The 25,064-nt window shown below is 36.8% G+C and overlaps 1 protein-coding gene across 1 annotated transcript in view; it reads right to left on the bottom strand.

Annotated features, from left to right (window-relative positions):
- The window catches only part of LOC136876887 (hydrocephalus-inducing protein homolog), a 267,949-nt gene that overhangs the window by 154,959 nt on the left and 87,926 nt on the right, over positions 1-25,064 (bottom strand). The window contains exon 7 of the mRNA XM_067150643.1: positions 1,067-1,294. Within this exon, the coding sequence (XP_067006744.1) occupies positions 1,067-1,294 (228 nt within the window). The remainder of the gene's footprint in view (positions 1-1,066; positions 1,295-25,064) is intronic.

Raw genomic sequence — 25,064 nt, forward strand, 5'->3', positions numbered from 1 at the left:
CACGTGAATAACATGCCATTTTCCTGTCACAAAACCACTCACTGCAAGGAGCAATCTCTTACTGACCGGTTAGCGGTATTTGTAAACATAGGAAACGACTCTTGTGTAAGGTATAACACCCTCTTAGAACTGCCAAAGCAAGGCCAGGCACACAATGACGTGTAGCCCCTTTACTACAGGTTGTAACAAAAGTATGCACTTCACTATAGGTTGCCTCAAAATTACGTATATCACAGAATTTTAAGCCGGCCGATGTAATCGGCTCTGGCAACTTCCGACTGGATTGTTAACGGCCGACCAGATCGGCTCTGGCAATTTAAAGGGTGGATGCTCGCACTACCGCCTGGCATCAAGAGAGTTAATGAAGCCAGAAAAGACTTATGCATACACCTGGTATAACTGCCAAAAGTATGCAGTGATTATGCCAAGAAATATTGTGCTTTAATTTAATACTTAAAATGATGCTTCATCACTGTATTCTATTTCATGACAGAACATTTATCATACTAAATTATGATCATGGTAGATATTTAGGATCCATATACAGTATACCAGCAACGCTTCTAAACTCTTACTAAGTATAAAGTCTACGTTGAAGGTTAGGTCAAATGTTCCACCTTTACAATACCAAGATTCTTTATGAACTAAATGTTTACATGATTTTTAATTATATCGGGACATGTTTCATCTACCTTGTAGACATCATCAGCCATAAAAACTTTTGAGAAAAAGCTACAAGGACAAGGACAAAGTAACACATTAAAATAATTCGGATAACCGAATATGTCATTTAAAATGGTGAAGAATTCAGAACTGTTTTGAGCACAGCACTTAAGAATACCGTTGACATTAAAATTAAAATTGTCCACATGGGATGATTCAGTAAAAACTTTGCATTAAAATTCTTCCTTTTTGTGTGATGTGTTAATATATAATATTCTGTTATGTCGTGAAGGTATTGTAAAGGTGGAACATTTGACCTAACCTTCAACGTATACTCACGACAATACGGGCTTTATAATGAAGTTTATTTTATGTAAAGTATAAAGTCTATAGTAAGTTTTACCTCAAGTTGGAATGTCTTCTGAAACCAACCAGAAAATCCTGGTAGATATCGCACCATCAACTGTATTTCACTTTGACCTTCAAGATGTCCACTCTGTGGTTCAACAATGACTACTCCTGGTTCCAATGGAGAGTCAGGTGGATGGAAAAGTGTGCTGGCATGGAAGTCAAACCCAACCAGCCCAAAATTAGACAAAGTGATGACCTCTTCACAGATATTACAGAATACCTGGGCATAACAAAAGATGACAACAATAGCATTACACTAGTAGAAAATGAATACAGAAACTCAAGAAACTTTGTCTGCATCAAACAAGAATTGCATTGTGACAAACATGATTTCTAAGAGTAATTTTATTTTTAGGCCAAAATAAAGTGATTCAGTAAGCCTCACCTCAGCAGCATCAAACATGATCTTTCTTATTACAAGTTGTCCATTTCATGACCGTATCAATGAGTATAATCAAGAAGTAAGTATAAATAACCAATTAATCGATACTTTATTATTACCTCAGGCAAAATTAAATATAAATTAACGCTTACAGGACATGTTTCGACCACTTAGTGGTCCTCTTCGGCTGTATAAAGAATTGAGAAGAAAAAACATTAGGACAATAAGCACAAATAAAAGTTCTTTGGAGCCTCCTTTGTTAAAAAATGGAGGTCATCAGAACAGGACATCTTGCCTCTTGTTCTTGTTTGGAAAAGATATTTATTCTGCGCTGTCTAGAGGGTCTGTGTTTGAGCGCGACCTGGTGAAGTAACTATGTGACACAGTCTGACAGTTCATGCAAAGTTCTGGAGAGAAGGGAAGTAGAGTTTTGTCGTCATCTAAAATAACATGTGAGGGAGGAGGGAGATTGGGCTGTGCTTCTGCGATGTCGTGTCTGATTATATCTCTTGTTCATCTAGTCTATTTTATGTCTACCCATTCCAAATATTTACTAATATTCTAGTATAAAATGTTTTTTTACTCGTTTTCGTTAAGATTCTCTTCACCGTTTTCTAATTTATCAAGAACAATGGCGATGTTTTCCTTTATTTATCATATAGATAATTTGAAGGTCCTGTCTGATATTGGTGAATTTGTGGTTGGACTCTTTCATATGGGATCCCATGGCAGAGAATCTTTTGTATTTTTCAGCATTGACGTGTTCTTGAAATCTAATTAAGAAGTTCTTTCCAGATTGTCCCACGTAAGTTTTTTTACACTGAGAACAAGTTAGTTTATAAATACCAGATTCCTGGAATTCGTCATCTTTATAAGTTTATTAGCTTTATTGTGACTAAAGAACCTATGTTTCGTGGTGTTGTTTGTTGCGAAGGCTACTTTGGTGTTGTGTTTCTTGAATAAGTTGGTGATTTCGTAAATCTTCAGGTTATTAAAGGTGAATTTGACATATCCTTTTTCTTTTTCTGAATGCTGTTTAAGTTTAATTTGTTGTTCGTATTTGCATTTAGTAATGATTTTATCGATGAATTTCAAACTGAAACCGTTATGTAGAGCTTGTTGACGAATGAAAGATAGTTTCTTCTTTCTGTCTGTTTCCATTAGCAGAATTTCAAAGGCTCTGTTGACGAAACTATAATAAGCAGATTTCTTTTGTGAGCTGGGATGTAAAGAATCACTTTTGATTGTAGTCGGAGTAAAAGTGGGTTTCCTGTATATTTTAAATTGGAAATGATTGTCTTTCCGAATTGTTTGGATATCTAGAAAATTTAGTATGCCTTTCTCTTCTTCTTCAGCTGTAAATTTTATGTTTGGGTCTAAATTATTCAAAGTATTTACGATACTGTGACTGTCATTGATTTCCTTATTAATTATGGCATAGGTATCATCAACATATCGAAGCCAGAGATCAAGTCCTTTAATGTGGCCTACTATCTGAGCGTGTTCCAAATAGTCGAGGTATATGTTAGCTAAAATTCCAGAAGCCGGCGCTCCCATTGGTAGTCCATCTTGCTGATATATTTTATTATTAAAAGAAAAGAAATTATGGTTCAAAACAAATTCCAAGATAGTTATGAAGTTTTCTATTTCGAGTATACTGATACGTTTGTGAACTAATAAATTCGTCTTTATAATCTCAATGGTGTTTTTAATAGGAATGTTCATGTACATGTCCTTGATGTCAAAGGAACTTGTTACATGAGATGAAGTTAACTTGAAATCTTAATAGCAATGCAGAACTCTTTGGAGTTTTTTATTGAAGATTTGGTATAAAATACGTAGTTATGGGTCAAGAACTTATGAATAAATTGGGATATTTTGTATGTGGGGCTTCTCCGAAAATTAATTATAGGCCTCATAGGTGCACCCTTTTTATGTAATTTAGGCATAGCTCTTGCTTTAGGAAGTCCAGGATTCATATTAATAAGTTTTTGAATTTCTTAGTCGTTAAAAAGGAAGGAGCTTTGCTTCAGTATCCCTATCAAACTCTTTTGAATTTTTAGGGTGGGGTCTTTCTCAATTACCTTAAATTTGTTGTTAGTGAAAAAAGTTTCCGTTTTATTGATGTATTCGTTTTCATTTAATATTACCACTGTTCCACCTTTATCAGCTTTCGTTATAACTACGTCACTTTGTCTAATTTTACGCTGAAGATCCTTCTCGATCTTAGTGTTTGTGGAATTGGTCAGTAACCCCTTAATTACGGAGGGAAGTTTTTTCTTTGCTTCATACCGTACGCCATTCTGAATGTCGACTGGAAGGGTTAGTATGGCCGTCTCTTTTTCTGCTAAAGTTTGTATTAATACTTGTCCGTTATTGAAACTATGCCAATTGTGATTAGGCCCTTTGCTTGATAATTGTATTTCTTGTTCTGTAAATGACGTGTTCGACATGTTCATGACGGGGGACAATCTGGAACGAAATTCTTAATTAGATATCAAGAACACGTCAATGCTGAAAAATACAAAAGATTCTCTGCCATGGAATCCCATATGAAAGAGTCCAACCACAAATTCACCAATATCAGACAGGACCTTCAAATTATCTGTATGATAAATAAAGGAAATCTAAAGAACAACCTGGAAAACATCCACATCATTCTTGATAAATTAGAAAACAGTGAAGAGAATCTTAACAAAAACAACGAGCATAAAAACATCTTATACGAGAATATTAGTAAATACTTGGAATGGGTAGACATGAAACAGACTAGACGAACAAGAGATATAATCACACACGACATCGCAGAAGCACAGCCCAATCTCCCTCCTCCCTCACATGTTATTTTAGATGACGACAAAACTCTACTTCCCTTCTCTCCAGAACTTTGCATGAACTGTCAGACTGTGTCACATAGTTACTTCACCAGGTCACACTCAAAGACAGACCCTCTAGACAGCGCAGAATAAACATCTTTTCCAAGCAAGAACGAGAGGCAAGATGTCCTGTTCTGATGAACTCCATTTTTTAACAAAGGAGGCTCCAAAGAACTTTTAATTGTGCTTATTGTCCTAATGTTTTTTCTTCTCAACTCTTTCTTTATACAGCTGAAGAGGACCACTAAGTGGTCGAAACATGTCGTGTAAGTATAACATAAGATTTATTCTGAAGCCTCCACCTTATCAATACATTTGTTTACATACTATCATTCACAGTACCGGTTTCGACCCTTCAAGGGTCATCCTCAGCTGACAATTACAAATATAGTTCTTAAAAAAGCATCATAATGGGAAATATTGTACAGTCGTGGCAATTGTCCAATTCAACAGACCATCTAAAACAAATGATACATTTAAAATAATAAAATAAGTCCTCTTTTCTTGGATTATAAGAGTATTACGCAGTATAAAAAGACATGTCATTTGCAAATGTTTTTGTTATTTTGATCAGCGTAAAAATTGGAACTTGTAATGTTATGTATGCACTGATAGTAGTATTCTTGAGGTGTCCACTATTTTTGCATTAAAACTTATGGCTAATTGATTAAAACATTTCGGATATTTATTCTTGCGATAACTATATTGTTTATTCACCGTGTTCTTCTGCTGGTAGTATGAGCGTCTTGGAATGACTTGGATACTCTTTTTGAGGAATTGGGTAGTTTTCTAGTGTTCAGTTCGAGGCATTGTCAATATATATGTACAAGATTCATAATATATACTAATGCTGAGTTGATAGTAAAATGCGTTTTTAAGAATAAAAATTTTTGTTTTTAGTGACGTGCTTCAAATTTGATGTTGTATAATTTTGTCAAGTGTCAATTTGTTTTACAATACTTGAAGTCTTGAATTTTGAAAGATTGCGTGAAGGCTTCTTCCTTTTATGTTGTAGGCCGTATTTATCTGTAAGTAGAAACGAAGTGTGTGAGAAGTTGCGTCTACTAGGTTTTAAGTTAGAGGTAAAAGAGTGTGCGTTATACTTACAATAGATGTTGACACTGTTGTGCATTACACGGCAGCACGTCGAGTACTGTTGCGTGTTTGTCTAGAGCTGCTGCTTGTGGCTGCGGAGGGGAAGTTTGAAGGGTTAGAAGGAGTGGCTGCTGGGAGAGTGAGACTGGAGTGGGGGGTATCTCTTGGCGGTTCTTTTATGTGTATCGGGTGTTGCTTCTTAACTCTTTTTAGGTAATTATATTTTAAGAGGGGGATGACTGCAACAAAAAGAATGTTTGTTTTTTCTGTGATTTTGTTCAAATTAAAATTTGGGTTGACATATTAATCTAGGTTTATATAAAATTCTTCCATTATATTGAGTAAGGGGCTCTTGGGGTTAGTACTTAGAATTTGCATGTCATTTTCAATATTTGTAAATTTGTGTTTGTAATCTTCGATATGTTGTCCTATGGCTGAAAAATGACTATGTTTTATTGTATTGATATGCTCATTGTATCATATCTGGAAGTTCTTCCCAGTACGTCCAATGTAACTGGCTTCACAGTCGTTGCACTTCATACAATAGACTCCTGAGTGGCTGTATTGATTTTTATTGTTAATAGATTTGGAATTGTGTAGGATGCTGATATTACTGTGTGTAGTTTTATAGGCTGTTTTTAGGCCTCGTTTCTTGAAGATGTTCGTTATGGGATATATATGGGTGTTGTTATAGGTGAATAGTATGTAATCTTTCTTGGTTTTTTTCAGTTCTGATTAATTTGGATTTGGATTGATTTTTAATTTTGTATATGATTTTGTTGATCATTTCTTTTTTATATCCGTTTTGTCTGGCTATTTCATGGATCAAGTTGAGTTCTTTATTTAGTTCTTCTTTTGTTAGTGGTATATTAAAGGCTGTATATATCATACTATAGTATGCTGCTTTCTTGTGTGCGTTGGGGTCGGTGGAGCCCATTTTTATTGTATTGGATGTATGCGTGGGCTTTCTGTATATTTTGTATGATAAATGATTATCGTGCCTAGTTATAGATATGTCTAAGTAGTTTATGGTGTGATCGTTTTCTGTTTCCATGGTGAATTTTATATGCGGGTCTATTGCATTTAATTGTTCTAAGATTTTGGCTTCATTAGTGTATCTATTGTCTATTATGACAAATATATCATCCACAAATCTACACCAGAAAAGAATATTGTCTATTTTTTGGATTCCTTGATGTTCTATATAATCTATATAGATTTCAGCTAATATGCCTGATGTTGGGGATCCCATTGGTAAACCTTGCTGGTGATATATGGTGCCATGAAATTTAAAATTGTTGTTGTTGAGAGCAAAATGGAGTAATTTAATGAACTCTTCTATTTCTAGGGTACTGAGTTTGCTGTGGTTTTTGAGATTAGATTATATTATTTTTATGGTTTTTGGCATGGGTATGTTAGGGTACATGTTTATTATATCATATGATGCTAGTCTATGGTGTTTTCTATTTTTATTTATTTTGTGGTGTTGCAGAATTCTATTGAATTTTGTATTGTTTCTTTAGTTAAAAGTACGTAATGTGTTTTAAGGAATGTTTGGATAAATTGTGACAGTTTGTAAGTTGGACTCGGTCTGTAGTTTATTATAGGCCTCATTGGGACGTTGTCTTTGTGAATTTTTGGGTATGCTTTAGCGGTTGGTAGTCCTGGGTTCATTGTAATGAGTTTTGCAGTTTCTTGTTCGTTTAGAAGAAAATGGGTGTTTTTTAGTAATGTTTTTAGGTTTCTTTGGATGCTGTTAGTAGGGTCTTTGTTTTTGATTTGAAAAGTTTCATCTTGAAAATAGATTTTGGTTTTGGCTATGTATTCATTTTTGTCCATGATGACAGTTGTGTTGCCTTCATCTGCTTTAGTTATTAGTAAATTGTTCTGTTTGATTTTGTTTTTGAGTTTTTTAATCTGTATATTGTTCTTGGTACCTTTGTTGCTGTTCTCCTTCCTGATTTTGTTAATGTACTGTGGTAATCTTTTCCTAACTTCGTATCTAATTTCATCGCGTTGTTCATGAGGTATTTTATTTATGGCATTCTCGGTTTCTGTAATGATTGTAGTGATATTTTGGAAAACTGAATTGTTTCCCCAATTATATTTGGGTCCCTTACTCAGTATAATGGATTCTGTTTCGTCGAATGTCGTATTTGTTAGATTTTTCATTGGTGGATAAAATGTGTGTTGGTTGCTATTGTTAGGTCTAGTCAAATGGTGTCTATTCGGGGCATTACTCTGCATATCCTAGCTATGTGATTGTTTCAATGCGTTTAAATTCCTATTTAATGTGTACTGTTTTTGGATGGCTATGTTTGTTAGTTTTTCATTAGTTATCTGTTGGAAATTGTCCCAGTAACTGTCTGGTAGGTCATGGGAAGCTTTCAGGTGTGTTTCATAAAGTTGTGTTTTGAGGTGGTGTTTTTTCCTATATAAGAATTTTATTTCTTCTTTTAGCCAAATTTGGTTTGTCTTTTTCTGTGTATTACAGGTTTGGTTAGTGTTTCTGTGTTTGTTGTTATATTTTTTGAGAAATTGAGGCGTTAGTCCATTTCATAGGCATTCTTTTAGAAAGGTGATGCTTTTGACTACATTTGTTATTTTGATTTTTAACACGTTGACTGCCAGGACACATAGCAAGAAATGTCCTGGTGGCCAAAGGATTTTTTCTTTTATGCGTGTAGTAAATAAGCAGTAAAGCAAAATTCGAAGTGATATTTCACTTAAGTGTTCAATGTACGTACGAAATACAATACAAATTCCCAGCACCCCGAGGTACCGCCGTGGCCCCACAGGAAAGTTCACTGCATGGTTTTGCCTAGACGGCCGGAGCGGTACAGTCTAGCGGTACTGGAAGCTTACATTGCTTGTTAGTACACATTGTAGATAACAGAGCGTGACACGATTTGTTTACTAGTGCTTAGGACTACAATCGCAAGGCACTCATTGTTTTACAGTAGGGTGTGCGTGAAATACTTGCGAGATATTTCTAAGTTATTTTACCAATGAACGGAGAGGTTAGTTATAAAAATGAAACCGTTTTCTTCTCGAACTCGGAAGATAATGAGGCTAGTCCTTCAGTATGAGAATTCTGGTAAGTAGTATCCATGTCATACTGATCTATTATGTTTTGCAACACAAAAAACTCTTCACAAAATTAAATTTGAAATATATTCGTTTCCTATTTACTCTTTGACAAAAGCTCAATGGTAATGTAAAATGTTGCTACGTTGTCAAAGAATATTGTCAATTTAGAAAATGCAAATACGCTCATGCTTACGCTATATTTATTGCGATAAGCGTAGAAATCAGCTCATGTATGGGTGCAAAAATTTGGAAGGAATCAATGTGGCCATTGATTAGGTAGGCATAAGCTTGGGGTGAAAATGGGAAATCACAGAAAACCATAACCAGGTTTCCCGACAGTAGGATTCAAACCCAATCTTCAAAATCTTGAGCTTGCCAGTTAGCTAACACGGCACACCTAAGCGCATGGCTAAACTGATTGGACAAATACTCACATACTGCCAATAAAAGGAGGTTGGATTAATAAAAAATAAAGACTATATTTTGGAAACCAAGCACGCCAGGATTTGCTCCGAGGCCATAGCGGTACGCTAGCATAGCGAATTCAAGTGCTCAGCGGTCCGTCGGCCCGGCAGGGAAAGTCATGTAGCAACACCTGTCAGGGGTACTTTGTACCGCCGTGGCCTCATGAGACACTCACTCAGCGGTACAATGTACCGCTTTGGCAGCCAACGTGTTAAATTTTGATATTTATACGCAGTTTGTTTTGCCTGGTTGGCTGTTTTATCATAATTTATAACTTTCATTTCCGTATTGATTGTAGCTACAACATAAGATTTATTCTGAAGCCTCCACCTTATCAATACATTTGTTTACATACTATCATTCACAGTACCGGTTTCGACCCTTTAAGGGTCATCCTCAGCTGACAATTACAAATATAGTTCTTAAAAAAGCATCACAATTGGAAATATTGTACAGCCGTGACAATTGTCCAATTCTACAGACCATCTAAAACAAATGATACATTTAAAATAATAAAATAAGTCCTCTTTTCTTGGATTATAAAAGTATTATGTAGTAAAAAACGACATGTCATTTGCAAATGTTTTTGTTATTTTGATCAGCATAAAAATTGGAACTTGCAATGTTATGTATGCACTGATAGTATTATTCTTGAAGGGTCCACTATTTTTGCGTTAAAACTTATGGCTAATTGATTAAAATATTTTGGATATTTATTCTTGCTATAACTATATTGTTTATTTCACCGTGTTCCTCTGCTGGTAGTATGAGCGTCTTGGAATGACTTGGACACTCTTTTTGAGGAATTGGGTAGCTGTCTAGTGTTCAGTTCGAGGCATTGTCAATATATATGTACAAGATTCATAATATTTACTAATGCTGAGTTGATAGTAAAATGCGTTTTTAAGAATAAAAATTTTTGTTTCTAGTGACGTGATTCAAATTTGATGTTGTATAATTTTGTCAAGTGTCAATTTGTTTTACAATACTTGAAGGCTTGAATTTTGAAAGATAGCGTGAAGGCTTCTTCCTTTTATGTTGTAGGCCGTATTTATCTGTAAGTAGAAATGAAGTGTGTGAGAAGTTGCGTCTACTAGGTTTTAAGTTAGAGGTAAAAGAGTGTGCGTTGTACTTACAATAGATGTTGACACTGTTGTGCATTACACGGCAGCACGTCGAGTACTGTTGCGTGTTTGTCTAGAGCTGCTGCTTGTGGCTGCGGAGGGTAAGTTTGAAGGGTTAGAAGGAGTGGCTGCTGGGAGAGTGAGACTGGAGTGGGGGGTATCTCTTGGCGGTTCTTTTATGTGTATCGGGTGTTGCTTCTTAACTCTTTTTAGGTAATTATATTTTAAGAGGGGGATGACTACATCAAAGAGAATGTTTGTTTTTTCTGCAATTTTGTTCAAATCAAAATTTGGGTTGACATATTGATCTAGGTTTATATAAAATTCTTCCATTATATTGAGTAAGGGGCTCTTGGGGTTAGTACTTAGAATTTGCATGTCATTTTAAATATTTGTAAAATTTTTATTCATCTTTTCCATCTCCTTTCTGAATTTCTTTATATCAAGCCTTTCTTGCTTCATTTTTCTTCTGAGCTGAGTTTTCTTTCCTTTACTTTACTACTAGTTTTGTTATATACTTCTACAGCAGTTCCAACAAGACATTCTTTGAATCTGTTCTACTCTGTATTCCGTCTTTGTGTTCTGTCTGCAGGTACCTATATCGGAGACCACCTTTCTTGTATACATCATTGTGTTTTCTTCTTTTTTCAGTTCCCAGGTTTTAATTTTTGGCTTTTTGGTCTTCCTTGATGTGTGGAATGTTACATTTTTGATGATTGAAAGAAGCAGTCTGTGGTCACTCTCTAAGCTCTCACTTGGTACAACCTTAACATCACAAATAATTTGACCAGCTTTTCCATCAGATATTATGTAATCTATTAAAGATTTGGATTGTCAATCCCAACTATACCTTGTTATTTTGTGAGATAATTCAATCAAATACTGATCTGCATTTAGGGCAGTCGCCCAGGTGGCAGATTCCCTATCTGTTTTTTCCTAGCTTTTCTTAAATTATTTCATAGAAATTGGAAATTTATTGAACATCTCCCTTGGTAATTTATTTCAATCCCTAACTCTCCTTTCTATAAATGAATATTTGTCCCAATTTGTCCTTTTGAATTCCAACTTTATCTTCATATTGTGATCTTTCCTACTTTTTAAAGACACCACTCAAACTTATTCGTCTACTAATGTCATTCCACGCCATCTCTCCACTGACAGCTTGGAACAAACCACTTATTACATGTAATAAATATCATTTTTGATCCATTTTGATGATATATGTGTGCCGTTTCACAATTCTTTATAAGAGCTAGAGCAACAAAGATGGAGTCTCTGCGGTCAAAATCTCAAATAAAATACATTTAACGTCAGTACGGGCCAAATTATAAGTCCTTTCGTCAGTCGGTTACGGTAATAGCCGCGTTTAGAAGGCGCAGAAAAAAAATGACAGATGGACATTATTTGAAACCATTATTCAAGAAAGAAGATGCTCATCTTTTATTATCTAATCTGACTTCGGTGTATTAAGAAGACGTAAAACTTTTTTTAAAGGAATTATCCAGCGGAGCGATATATTGGAGATTTGGAAACGAAGATTAATTCCCGACTACACGCTATTTTGCGGAGATCAAGATTTAAACGCCGCGCGGGAGATTTAATACGAGAAACAATAAGAGATAAGATATACTACTGTGGAACTACGTCACGCAGTGACGCAAGCCCTTGATGAAATTTGCCCGACACCGTTTAACATTGAAAGACACTTACGGACCAGTAATTGAATGCATTTAGGCTGATAAAAGACAGCGGAAAGAAATTTATTTTCAAATCAGAATATACCGAATATATGTCTTAGACAATTCTGGACTATTTATTGATTTAACTGTGTCCTAGTAAAAACCTATGCAATCTGAGCAACGCAAGAGCTATAGTACTTGGAAAATATCAGCAATGAGTCAAATATTCGATCATTGTTCTGTTCCATACGCACGAGTCTTCACCATGGGTCTGTAAGGAAGCAAGGCGATGCTGCTTGGATCCTGACGAGGCGAGACGATGTTGGCTGTCCCGGATGACCAGTGAGCGATGATGAGAAGCCACGATGTACCCGACCACTTGTGGAGGAACCAGATGACCAGTTCCTAGTCTCAGATGACCAGAGAGGAGGAAACGCCGAGACCATCTTGAGCAAAGCTAAGTCCAATATCCAAGTCGTTTTCGTAAGTAAGAAGATATTATTTCTTTATTTGCTTGGTAATATTTATTTGTGCGAACACAGTGCGTAAATAAACATCTAGCTAAATTGATTGGAAGTAGGTACTCATCCGTATGAAACGTCAATTCCATTTGTAGGCGTGGTCACCAAGTGAGGTCCCGATCGTAATGTTTTCCAGAGATATGCGTGAAGAGATCGCTAAAATTATTATTATTATTATTATTATCAGTGATGTGTAAAGAAAGAAGTAGGCATTTATATCTGCGTGTCCTAAACTTAAGCAACGTCAAATTGTTCGAGATCATGCATAGGATTTGTGTTATGAAGGAATGGCAGTAGACTACTCCAAGTTACGTTAAATTTGGCACTATGACTGTAGTAAATAAAGTAGGCATTTTAGTAATGTCGCGGCACGTTGATGTGCAAGTCAAGGTAATGAATTACGTGATGAAGTGATAGTGTGGTTATATGAAATAAGAGTAATAATTAACGCGTCATGGATATGATATAGAGTTGTTGTTGATGATGTATGATGGTTGTAGTTATTGTTTCTTCGAGAGAGAGTCATAGTTGCATGAAATAAGGTCTCGTGACTTCAAATGTTATAATTGAGAAGGTCACTGATTTCTCGCCAATTCCACGCAATGATTCTAAGCCTACGCATTTTATCTAGCTCAGGACATGATCTCGGGACGTGTAGTGCAATGTTTCTTTTATCCATATTAAGTTACCTGGAGAAGCATATGCTTACTCTGGATAGATTTGAGCCTTCACTGATTCGCTTAGGAAGATCTCGAGAACTCACTGAATAATTACATTTCTGTATAAATTTCAATCTATAGGCCGATCACTGGTGACCTAGGTTTTCGAAGGAGAATCATTTTCTTTTAGCTGGAGATAGTGTCATCCGATTAAGTAGATTTTCCATTGATAGCATGTGTTATTATAACCCGGTATAACCAGTGTGGTGACGTTTCTTGCTACTTCGTACGCACGTAGTCTATGTCAATAAGATAAGGTCATATTACCTTAAATTCATGAATTAAATCTTGCGAAGATGTTACTTATTGGATGATTACGGCTTACAATGGACGTAGCTTAGCTCATGATGTGTAACACAAGGAAATATGAGTGTCTAAGAAGCGACTAGATAGGCAGAGATCAATATTTAAGACGTAAAACATATACGTGTGTACTTGTCAGAACAACGCAAGAAGAGTTTATAATAGCCTTATTGATAGTCTTAAAACTACAGACAGCCAATCAGTCAGTGAAAATTTAAGTAATGTGACAGTTTTTAGAATAAATATCAAGTGTTAATTACCATAATCTAATGCGATTTCCAAGAATGGTTGACTTAAACAAATGGAACTCCATTTCTTGACTGAACAATAGCTCAGAAATTCCATATGCGAGTCTTTATTTCTCAAAGGAATACAACTAGAAAGACTGTAAATAATAGTTGATAGGAGTTTTCTTTTCTTTTCTGTGGATGCATCCTACATTTTTAATGTAAATAATTTTCATGTTTTATTTTCTTGCCAAGAAGGCACTTGTAAATACTATTAGCTATGTTCAATTTAATTTATTTACTCATCACCCAACTCGCTAGGTGAATTGAAAGAGAAGGAAAGGGCAGTTTCTTTTTAAGAATCTTCCCACATGTTACATGTCATTTACACTATTAATTGATGACTTCGGAGATGAATGAGTACTAAGAAAGGAAGCTACTTAAGCCGAGAAGGCATTCAATCATTTAGGGTGAAGTCGAAAGACGTGATTTTTCCAAAGTTATCGACGGACATGGATTACTAGGTCGACAATGAGTCACTCATTACAAAGGCTACTTCATTAGTAAAATTTTGAAATAATTTCTTGAATATCTGATTTAATATTCAAATAAATTTTGAATGGTGAAACCTAAAAACTCTTTCTCTGTGTTCTTAGAATAAGGATTAGTTGTAAGACTGCAGTAGTAACAAGCGACGACGATTTCCATAAGAATTAATAAGAATGGTACCTAACTAGATACGAGTAAGAGACGTCTTTCTGCGTTAGTTAGAGACTACCGTTGGTCGACCTGGACGTTTTTCTGTTACGGAACTCACACCCGTAGAACTTAGTTACCAGATCTATTGAAGTTAGAGCTAGTCTGGATCTCTTGTGTCCTTGCCTGGACGCGGGAACGGCGCAAGTAGAAAATGGCGCCCATACGTGTGGCAATTTGAGAAAGACACCGTGGTCGAGAACGGTTGGTCGCCAAATAGAAAATGGCGCCTCAACGTGATGCGAATGGAGGAAAACGCCATGGGAACTGTTGGTTGCAAACCAAATAGAATTTTTTTTGAGATAATCATATATGTGGAAATTCAAGAGAAAGTCGTCGTGGGAAGTTAAGAGAAAGAATACGACACAGAACTGTGAAGAGGTCGATTCCCATATGTAGCAATAAGAATGAGGAAAACATCGGGAAACCTAGTAAGAAGATGACAGAGATGATAGTCGAATGACAGGTCTTCGGTGCAATATTAGAATAAAATGGGAGAATTTACTCAAGAGAAGTGGGTAAGATGAAGGAGATATTTTAGAAATTAATGGATAAGGAATTATTGATGGTAACAGCAAGATGATTGCACGGAGATGGAGATGTCGTACGGTAATTTCTTACTGGACTGTTATGCGTTATTATCTTAGGGGATCGAAGTGGACACAGCAAGATATTAGACTGTGAGAACGAGTAGATGCCCAGTATAGATAATGGAACAGGAGAAAGAAGAAATGGATGGTTGCTCTGAAGAGGATGACAGAAAATAGCTGGTAGCAGTCAGAACTAGGAAAGAAGGATAAATTACTGCTAATATGTCAATTTATTTAGATGTAACTTAGATATAAGAGATAGATTGTAGGAGGTTATTTGAGTTATTTTCAGTTAAGAATTGGAGTCATAAGTACATGAACAAGTACCTCATATTTCCTAGTGTGATTGGGTCAACATCGTGAGCTGAATCAGATCCAAGTAGTGAAGCCTGCCTGTTTATTTGCTGAATATATATATTGTTGATTGGAGTAGTGGGAGAGACATTGCTGGAGAACTTGAGTTGTGGAGAATTTAGGGAAACCATAGAGTTTATTAGGATTTTTAGAAGTTAGGATACTAATTGAATATCGATATGACGACGTTAAGCCATTTGAAAGCTCAATTTGAGGAGTATCAAAGGGAACAACGAGAAGAACAAGAACAGTATCGGAAAGACCAAGAAGAGAAACAAGAGAAATATCAAAAAGAACAGGAAGAGAAAGAAAGAAGACAGAAAGAAGAGCATCAGGGATTGTTGCAGGCTATAAAGGAAATGATGGAAGAAAACAGAAAGCGTGATGAAGAAGCTAGAAAGCGCGATGAAGAAGCTAAAAAAGAGAGATTAGAAGAGAATAGAAAGCGTGATGAAGAAGCTAGAAAGCGCGATGAAGAAGCTAGAAAGCGCGATGAAGAAGCTAGAAAGGAGAGGTTGGAAGAGAACAGGAAGCGCGATGAAGAAGCTAGAAAACGGGAGGAAGAAGCTAGAAGACGCGACGAGGAAGCTAAGAAAGAGAGGCAGGAAGAGATGAGAAAGCAGGAAGAGACGTTGAAGAAGATGATGGAAGAAATGAATAAGAAGCAGATGGAAGAAATGGCTAAGAAGCAGGAAGAAGAGAAGAATAAAGAGAGACAAGAACGAGAGGAGAAGGAGAAGAAGCAGGAAGAAGAGAGGAAGAAAGAGAAGCAAGAACAAGAGGAACGATACCAAAGATTTATGGAAGAAAAACATAAAGAAATGATGGAGGAAATAAGGAGAGGTCATCAAGAACAAAAGGAAGAAATGAATAAATATCAGGAGAAGATGGAGGAGATGAAGAACAATATAGATGAATGGAAAGCTGAAATTAGTGGAAGTATGGAAGAGAAGAACCGAGAGATACGAGAAGAAATAAACGAAATTAGGAGAGAAATGGCAGGAAACAATAACTATCTCCAATCTTTAAAGGAGAATGTCATAAAGGATTTATCAGATAATATGGAAAAGTTAAGCCTAGATTCCCAAGAAAAGTGGAGATTATGTGAGGAAAGTATAGGAAAACTAGGTGAGGACGTGCTAACCACGAGTACAAGTCTGGAAAAAAAATACGACCAAGCTGCAAACCAAATTGGAAGTAGAATAACGGAGATAAGAGACGAAATAGAACAACATAAGGATGAATTAAACCAAAGAATAACGAAATCTGAAGAAGGGCTTAGACAAATGCAAGCTCAGTTACAAGAAATTCTGGAGGAAGGAACAGGAAAGACTGTTATGATGTCTAGTAGCGAGCGGAACAGAGGAGTTGAGTTTCAAATAAATGAAAGAGAAGTGACACCCATACCAGCCACACGTTCTAACCACAGTATGGGGGAGACAAATGTGGATAACGGAAACAGTGGTTATCCTACGATTATTAATGTCATAAAAACCTTCGATGATAGACCGAAGCACTTTAATAATTCCACCAGTATTTCGCCCAAACGTTTCCTTAGGGAAATGGAGGATTACTTCAAGGAACATGGCATCGCTGAGGAGAAGAAATTGAAAATAGTGGAAAAGCATTTAGATGCTAATCCAAGCTTATGGTTCCAAGCATTTAAATATACTTTCCATGAGTATAGTGACTTTAAAACGGCGTTCTTACAGAAATTTTGGAGTCCGGAGGTGCAGCAGAATTTACGCTTAGAGTTGTACTCTCGCAAGTATGCTACGAACGGTCAAACAGGGTTTAGTGATTATTTCGCCTACCAGTTTCATCGTTTTCAAGACCTTGATTCGCCACCCAGTGAGCTTGAAGCGATCAAGACGATACAACGACAATTTCCTTCCGATATACAAAGGTTGCTGGCTACTGCTAACCCAACTACGGCAGTGCAAATGGAAACGACACTCAGACAGATCGATATGACTACAGCACCACACCCTCAAAGAATGATTAGGAACGCTTACAGTGAAGAAACGGTTAATGTGCTCACACAGGAAAACGTCGATGGAAATACCCCTGAAGAAAGAGGAAAAATGAACAGGAAGAGACAATGGGGAAACCAGGAGAATGGAAGGAGAGATGAAGAAAAATGCTATTGCAGGAAAGGGTCCTACAACCAAGAAGCATATAGGGGAAATAGAGCATATAGACCCAACATGCGGTACAGGAACCCGTATAGAGAAAACAGAGGAAGAAATAATTTTAGAGGAAGATATGGTTACGGAAGAAGAAATACGAGAGATGACCAAGGAAGGGAAACTTATAATCGGAGACCTACACGCGATGTAAATGAGGACCGAAACGAAAAGATCAAGTGGGAAAAAGCAATTAGAGAACAGGACGTCAACGCTGATGTAGAGGGAGCGGAGAGTCTTGAGTTGCAAAGGTACAAAAAGAGGAAACAGGAAGAACAGATCCTCGATCCAAACGCGAGAGAATTCGAATGTAGAAGAGAAAGTGAAAAGATAACAAGCAAAAAAAAAACGCCGATTTTGAATTAGAAGGTGAGGTTGAGAATATAAAGAACGCATTGGATTCCAAAATTTATAGTTATTTCATAACACAGGTGGAAATGGGATGAAAAGGCAGAAAGAGCATTCCAAGAATTAAAGACCTTGTTAACAAAAAGCATCAAATTAGGCTATCCTAACTATGAAAAAGAGTTTATAATACAGTCAGACGCATCTAATGTTGGCATCGGAGCTTGTTTGTACCAAGAAGAAGAAGGAACACCTCCCAAAAGGATATATCTAGCATTCACTAGCCGAAAATTAAGGAGCCACGAGGTTAATTATACTACGACAGAACAGGAGCTATTAGCAATCATTTACGCCTTACAGCAATGGAGAAAAACTATTTACGGATACCCAATAACAGTCAGATCAGACCATAAGGCATTAACATTTGGATTGAAAGCTGCAATGACTAATGAGCGGATAACAAGGTGGATGTTGTTCACGCAGCAGTTCCAGATAAAAATCGAGTATTGTAAGGGAAAGGAAAACATCCTTGCTGACGCCTTAAGTCGTAACCCTGTGGAGAAAGAGGAAGTAATTCATAGAATTGAATTGGTCCCGGACGATGAAGAAACATTAGAGAAACTACAGAACCTAGTACACTTGCAGCGTCAAGACGAAAGGTTGAAACAAATCATAGATAAATTGGAAGATGGAAACTGTGAAAGTGAAGCAAAATTGAGAATTACGAAAATCTACAGCTTAGAGCAAGGCATACTAATGGCTAGATCAGGTAAAGGTCATAAGAGGATACGTATAGTACTACCTTCGATGTTATACAAGGAAGTAATCTGGCACATACACAGAATTACAGGTCACGGTGGCGTGGAAAAGGTAACACAAGTCATACTCGAGAAATTTACTTGGAAAGGTATTCGAAGAACGGTGAGGAATACCGTGAGAACATGCGACATATGCCAAAAGGTTAAACATGGCAGTGGTACAGTAAGACACGAACCCAGAGCTATACTGCCTCATAAAGCTCGAGAACTATATGCTATAGATATCTTTGGCAGACTCCCAACTGCCAGAAGGGGACACAAGTACATAGTCGTAGTGATGGATGTGTTCTCTAAATATGTGTCGTTGCAACCAATTCAACGCGCCAACACAAAGCAGGTATTACAACGTCTAATCAAAAACACCTTACCTAACATGGGAAAGCCTGAGAAATTACTGTCAGACAGAGGGACACAATTTACGTCGCTTCAATTCAGAGAAACCATGGAAGAGTTAGGAATTAAACACATTCTTTGCTCGGTGAGACATCCAGCGTCCAATCCTGTTGAAAGATGCATGAAAGAAATAGCGAAATTCTGTCGAATCTATTGTCCAAACCAACACTGGAAGTGGTTAGAGGTAATAGGAATAATAGAAGACAGCATGAATAACACAATACATGAATCCAGCGGACAGATACCTAAAATTATTCATCATAGTATTAAACCTGAAAGACCTTGGGACGCAATTGTTCACCTACCTGCTGAACCTAACTTAGATATCGACGAAATTAACAAACTGGTTCGCGAGAGGCTGTACAGACAAGCACAGAGAAGGTTAAGGAGGGTACAGCATAAGAAATTCAAACCTGAGTTGAAGAAAGGTGACCTTGTATTAATAAAGAAACCCGCAATTTCCAGTGTAACGAACAAAATCTTTGCGAAATTCCTGCATTTATTTGAAGGACCATTTAGGATTAACCGTTCATTCAGAAATAATGCATACGAAATTCACGACTTAAATGGAAACAGTAAAGGAGTACATAACAGTGCAAACATCAAGTTATATTTCAAAGAATAGGAAAGGGGCAAACCATCTCAGGTGATGACGAGTCAAAGAAGTACAGATTGAAGCCACTTACAGCATGAATAAACAAATTGTTCCAAAGAAAGGAGTAATAATGCAAGAAAAGAACTCATAAAGAATAGTGAAAAGTCCCATTATAAAAAGGAAGACGAATATAATAAATATATAGCAAGCCATATATTTCTTTCAACGTAGGGGAAGTTAATGTGCCGTTTCACAATTCTTTATAAGAGCTAGAGCAACAAAGATGGAGTCTCTGCGGTCAAAATCTCAAATAAAATACATTTAACGTCAGTACGGGCCAAATTATAAGTCCTTTCGTCAGTCGGTTACGGTAATAGCCGCGTTTAGAAGGCGCAGAAAAAAAATGACAGATGGACATTATTTGAAACCATTATTCAAGAAAGAAGATGCTCATCTTTTATTATCTAATCTGACTTCGGTGTATTAAGAAGACGTAAAACTTTTTTTAAAGGAATTATCCAGCGGAGCGATATATTGGAGATTTGGAAACGAAGATTAATTCCCGACTACACGCTATTTTGCGGAGATCAAGATTTAAACGCCGCGCGGGAGATTTAATACGAGAAACAATAAGAGATAAGATATACTACTGTGGAACTACGTCACGCAGTGACGCAAGCCCTTGATGAAATTTGCCCGACACCGTTTAACATTGAAAGACACTTACGGACCAGTAATTGAATGCATTTAGGCTGATAAAAGACAGCGGAAAGAAATTTATTTTCAAATCAGAATATACCGAATATATGTCTTAGACAATTCTGGACTATTTATTGATTTAACTGTGTCCTAGTAAAAACCTATGCAATCTGAGCAACGCAAGAGCTATAGTACTTGGAAAATATCAGCAATGAGTCAAATATTCGATCATTGTTCTGTTCCATACGCACGAGTCTTCACCATGGGTCTGTAAGGAAGCAAGGCGATGCTGCTTGGATCCTGACGAGGCGAGACGATGTTGGCTGTCCCGGATGACCAGTGAGCGATGATGAGAAGCCACGATGTACCCGACCACTTGTGGAGGAACCAGATGACCAGTTCCTAGTCTCAGATGACCAGAGAGGAGGAAACGCCGAGACCATCTTGAGCAAAGCTAAGTCCAATATCCAAGTCGTTTTCGTAAGTAAGAAGATATTATTTCTTTATTTGCTTGGTAATATTTATTTGTGCGAACACAGTGCGTAAATAAACATCTAGCTAAATTGATTGGAAGTAGGTACTCATCCGTATGAAACGTCAATTCCATTTGTAGGCGTGGTCACCAAGTGAGGTCCCGATCGTAATGTTTTCCAGAGATATGCGTGAAGAGATCGCTAAAATTATTATTATTATTATTAGTGATGTGTAAAGAAAGAAGTAGGCATTTATATCTGCGTGTCCTAAACTTAAGCAACGTCAAATTGTTCGAGATCATGCATAGGATTTGTGTTATGAAGGAATGGCAGTAGACTACTCCAAGTTACGTTAAATTTGGCACTATGACTGTAGTAAATAAAGTAGGCATTTTAGTAATGTCGCGGCACGTTGATGTGCAAGTCAAGGTAATGAATTACGTGATGAAGTGATAGTGTGGTTATATGAAATAAGAGTAATAATTAACGCGTCATGGATATGATATAGAGTTGTTGTTGATGATGTATGATGGTTGTAGTTATTGTTTCTTCGAGAGAGAGTCATAGTTGCATGAAATAAGGTCTCGTGACTTCAAATGTTATAATTGAGAAGGTCACTGATTTCTCGCCAATTCCACGCAATGATTCTAAGCCTACGCATTTTATCTAGCTCAGGACATGATCTCGGGACGTGTAGTGCAATGTTTCTTTTATCCATATTAAGTTACCTGGAGAAGCATATGCTTACTCTGGATAGATTTGAGCCTTCACTGATTCGCTTAGGAAGATCTCGAGAACTCACTGAATAATTACATTTCTGTATAAATTTCAATCTATAGGCCGATCACTGGTGACCTAGGTTTTCGAAGGAGAATCATTTTCTTTTAGCTGGAGATAGTGTCATCCGATTAAGTAGATTTTCCATTGATAGCATGTGTTATTATAACCCGGTATAACCAGTGTGGTGACGTTTCTTGCTACTTCGTACGCACGTAGTCTATGTCAATAAGATAAGGTCATATTACCTTAAATTCATGAATTAAATCTTGCGAAGATGTTACTTATTGGATGATTACGGCTTACAATGGACGTAGCTTAGCTCATGATGTGTAACACAAGGAAATATGAGTGTCTAAGAAGCGACTAGATAGGCAGAGATCAATATTTAAGACGTAAAACATATACGTGTGTACTTGTCAGAACAACGCAAGAAGAGTTTATAATAGCCTTATTGATAGTCTTAAAACTACAGACAGCCAATCAGTCAGTGAAAATTTAAGTAATGTGACAGTTTTTAGAATAAATATCAAGTGTTAATTACCATAATCTAATGCGATTTCCAAGAATGGTTGACTTAAACAAATGGAACTCCATTTCTTGACTGAACAATAGCTCAGAAATTCCATATGCGAGTCTTTATTTCTCAAAGGAATACAACTAGAAAGACTGTAAATAATAGTTGATAGGAGTTTTCTTTTCTTTTCTGTGGATGCATCCTACATTTTTAATGTAAATAATTTTCATGTTTTATTTTCTTGCCAAGAAGGCACTTGTAAATACTATTAGCTATGTTCAATTTAATTTATTTACTCATCACCCAACTCGCTAGGTGAATTGAAAGAGAAGGAAAGGGCAGTTTCTTTTTAAGAATCTTCCCACATGTTACATGTCATTTACACTATTAATTGATGACTTCGGAGATGAATGAGTACTAAGAAAGGAAGCTACTTAAGCCGAGAAGGCATTCAATCATTTAGGGTGAAGTCGAAAGACGTGATTTTTCCAAAGTTATCGACGGACATGGATTACTAGGTCGACAATGAGTCACTCATTACAAAGGCTACTTCATTAGTAAAATTTTGAAATAATTTCTTGAATATCTGATTTAATATTCAAATAAATTTTGAATGGTGAAACCTAAAAACTCTTTCTCTGTGTTCTTAGAATAAGGATTAGTTGTAAGACTGCAGTAGTAACAAGCGACGACGATTTCCATAAGAATTAATAAGAATGGTACCTAACTAGATACGAGTAAGAGACGTCTTTCTGCGTTAGTTAGAGACTACCGTTGGTCGACCTGGACGTTTTTCTGTTACGGAACTCACACCCGTAGAACTTAGTTACCAGATCTATTGAAGTTAGAGCTAGTCTGGATCTCTTGTGTCCTTGCCTGGACGCGGGAACGGCGCATATGATTGAAATAATAACAATAAATTAACTGATTGTTATTATTTCAATCACATACCACTTAGTCGAGCAGTTCGTCTTCTTTCTCCGAAGTCTTACAAAAAAAAAAAAAAAAAACAGATCGATTTGTTCTGGGCGATTTCCGACAAAAGAGTAGAGTTACAAAAATGTTGCACAGTTTGGTCTGGTAAAATAATTTATTATTTATTATTTATTATTATTGTTTTTTTTCCCTTGGATTTTTTCCAGTTCAAGAATAAAGTAATCCTGGTGAAGGACCCATACACTGGAAGAATACTCTAGTTGGGGTCTTACCAGAGACTTATATACCCACTCCTTCACATCCTTACTACAACCCCTAAACACCCTCATAACCATGTGCAGAGATCTATACCCTTTATTTACAATCCAATTTCTGTCATTACCCCAATGAAGATCTTTCCTTATATTAACACCTAAATACTTACAATGACCGAGCTCGATAGCTGCAATCGCTTAAGGGCGGCCAGTATCCAGTAATCGGGAGATAGTAGGTTCGAGCCCCACTGTCGGCAGCCCTGAAGACGGTTTTCTATGGTTTCCCATTTTCACACCAGGTAAATGCCGGGGCTGTACCTTAATTAAGGCCACGGCCGCCTCCTTTCAATTCCTAGGCCATTCCTATCCCATCGTCGCCATAAGACATATCTGTGTCGGTGCGACGTAAAGCAAAAAAAAAAAAAATAGATACTTACAATGATCCCCAAAAGGAACTTTCACCCCATCAACGCAGTAATTAAAACAGACAGGACTTTTCCTATTTGTGAAATTCACAACCTGACTTTTAACCCCGTTTATCAACATACCATCGCCTACTGTCCATCTCACATTATTGACGTCATTTGCAGTTGCTCACAATCTTGTGACTTATTTATTATACTATACAGAATAATATCATCCACAAAAAGCCTTATCTCTGATTCCACTTCTTTACTCATATCATTGTTATATATAAGAAAACATAAAGGTCCAATAATACTGCCTTGAGGAATTCCCCTCTTAATTATTACAGTGTCAGATAAAGCCTCACCTACCCTAATCCTCTGAGATCTATTTTCTAGGAATATAGCAACCCATTCAGTCACTCTTTTGTCTAGTCCAATAGCACTCATTTTTGCCAGTAGTCTCCCATGATCCACCCTATCAAAAGCTTTAGACAGGTCAATCGCTATACAGTCCATTTCACCTAATCCGAGATATATGCTATATCTTGCTGGAATCCTACAAGTTGAGCTTCAGTGGAATAACCTTTCCTAAACCCGAACTGCCTTCTATCAAACCAGTTATTAATTTCACAAACATGTCTAATATAATCAGAAAGAATGCCTTCCCAAAGCTTACATGCAATGCATGTCAAATTTATCGGCCTGTAATTTTCAGCTTTATGTCTATCACCCTTTCCTTTATACACGGGGGCTACTATAGCAACTCTCCATTCATTTGGTATAGCTCCTTCATGCGAACAATAATCAAATAACTACTTCAGATATGGTACTATATCCCAACCCATTGTACTTTGTATATCCCCTGAAATCTTGTCAATTCCAGCCGATGTTTTAGTTTTCAACTTTTGTATCTTATTGTAAATGTCATAGTTATTGTAACGGGAGGTACACCTCAACCCCGGTCATTTAAATGAAGCACCTTGGGGAATGCTATCTACCATATGAAAATTGAAACATCTAGTACAAGAAGTTCAGATGTTGATCAAAAGATGTCACTATTAAATGATGGAGTAATGTTATTTTAAAGTTTCCTAAACTGACTGGATTTCTTTGTTTTGGTATATCACAGGAAGTTCAGACTTTTCTCCATAGATGCCTCTATTAAAGCAAGTTGCTTTACATTGCAGCAACACAGATAGGTTAAATGGCGACGATGGGACAGGAAAGGGTTAGGAGTGGGAAGGAAGCATCCATGGCCTTAATTAAGGTACAGCCCCAGCATTTGCCTGGCACAAAAATGGGAAACCATGGAAAACCATCTTCAGGGCTGCCGACAGTGGGGCTCGAACCCACTATCTCCCGAATACTGGATACTAGCCGTACTTAAGCGACTGCAGTTATCGAGCTCG

Source organism: Anabrus simplex, chromosome 7 (genome assembly GCF_040414725.1).
Source record: "Anabrus simplex isolate iqAnaSimp1 chromosome 7, ASM4041472v1, whole genome shotgun sequence".
In the NCBI taxonomy this organism is placed as follows: Eukaryota; Metazoa; Arthropoda; class Insecta; order Orthoptera; family Tettigoniidae; genus Anabrus; species Anabrus simplex.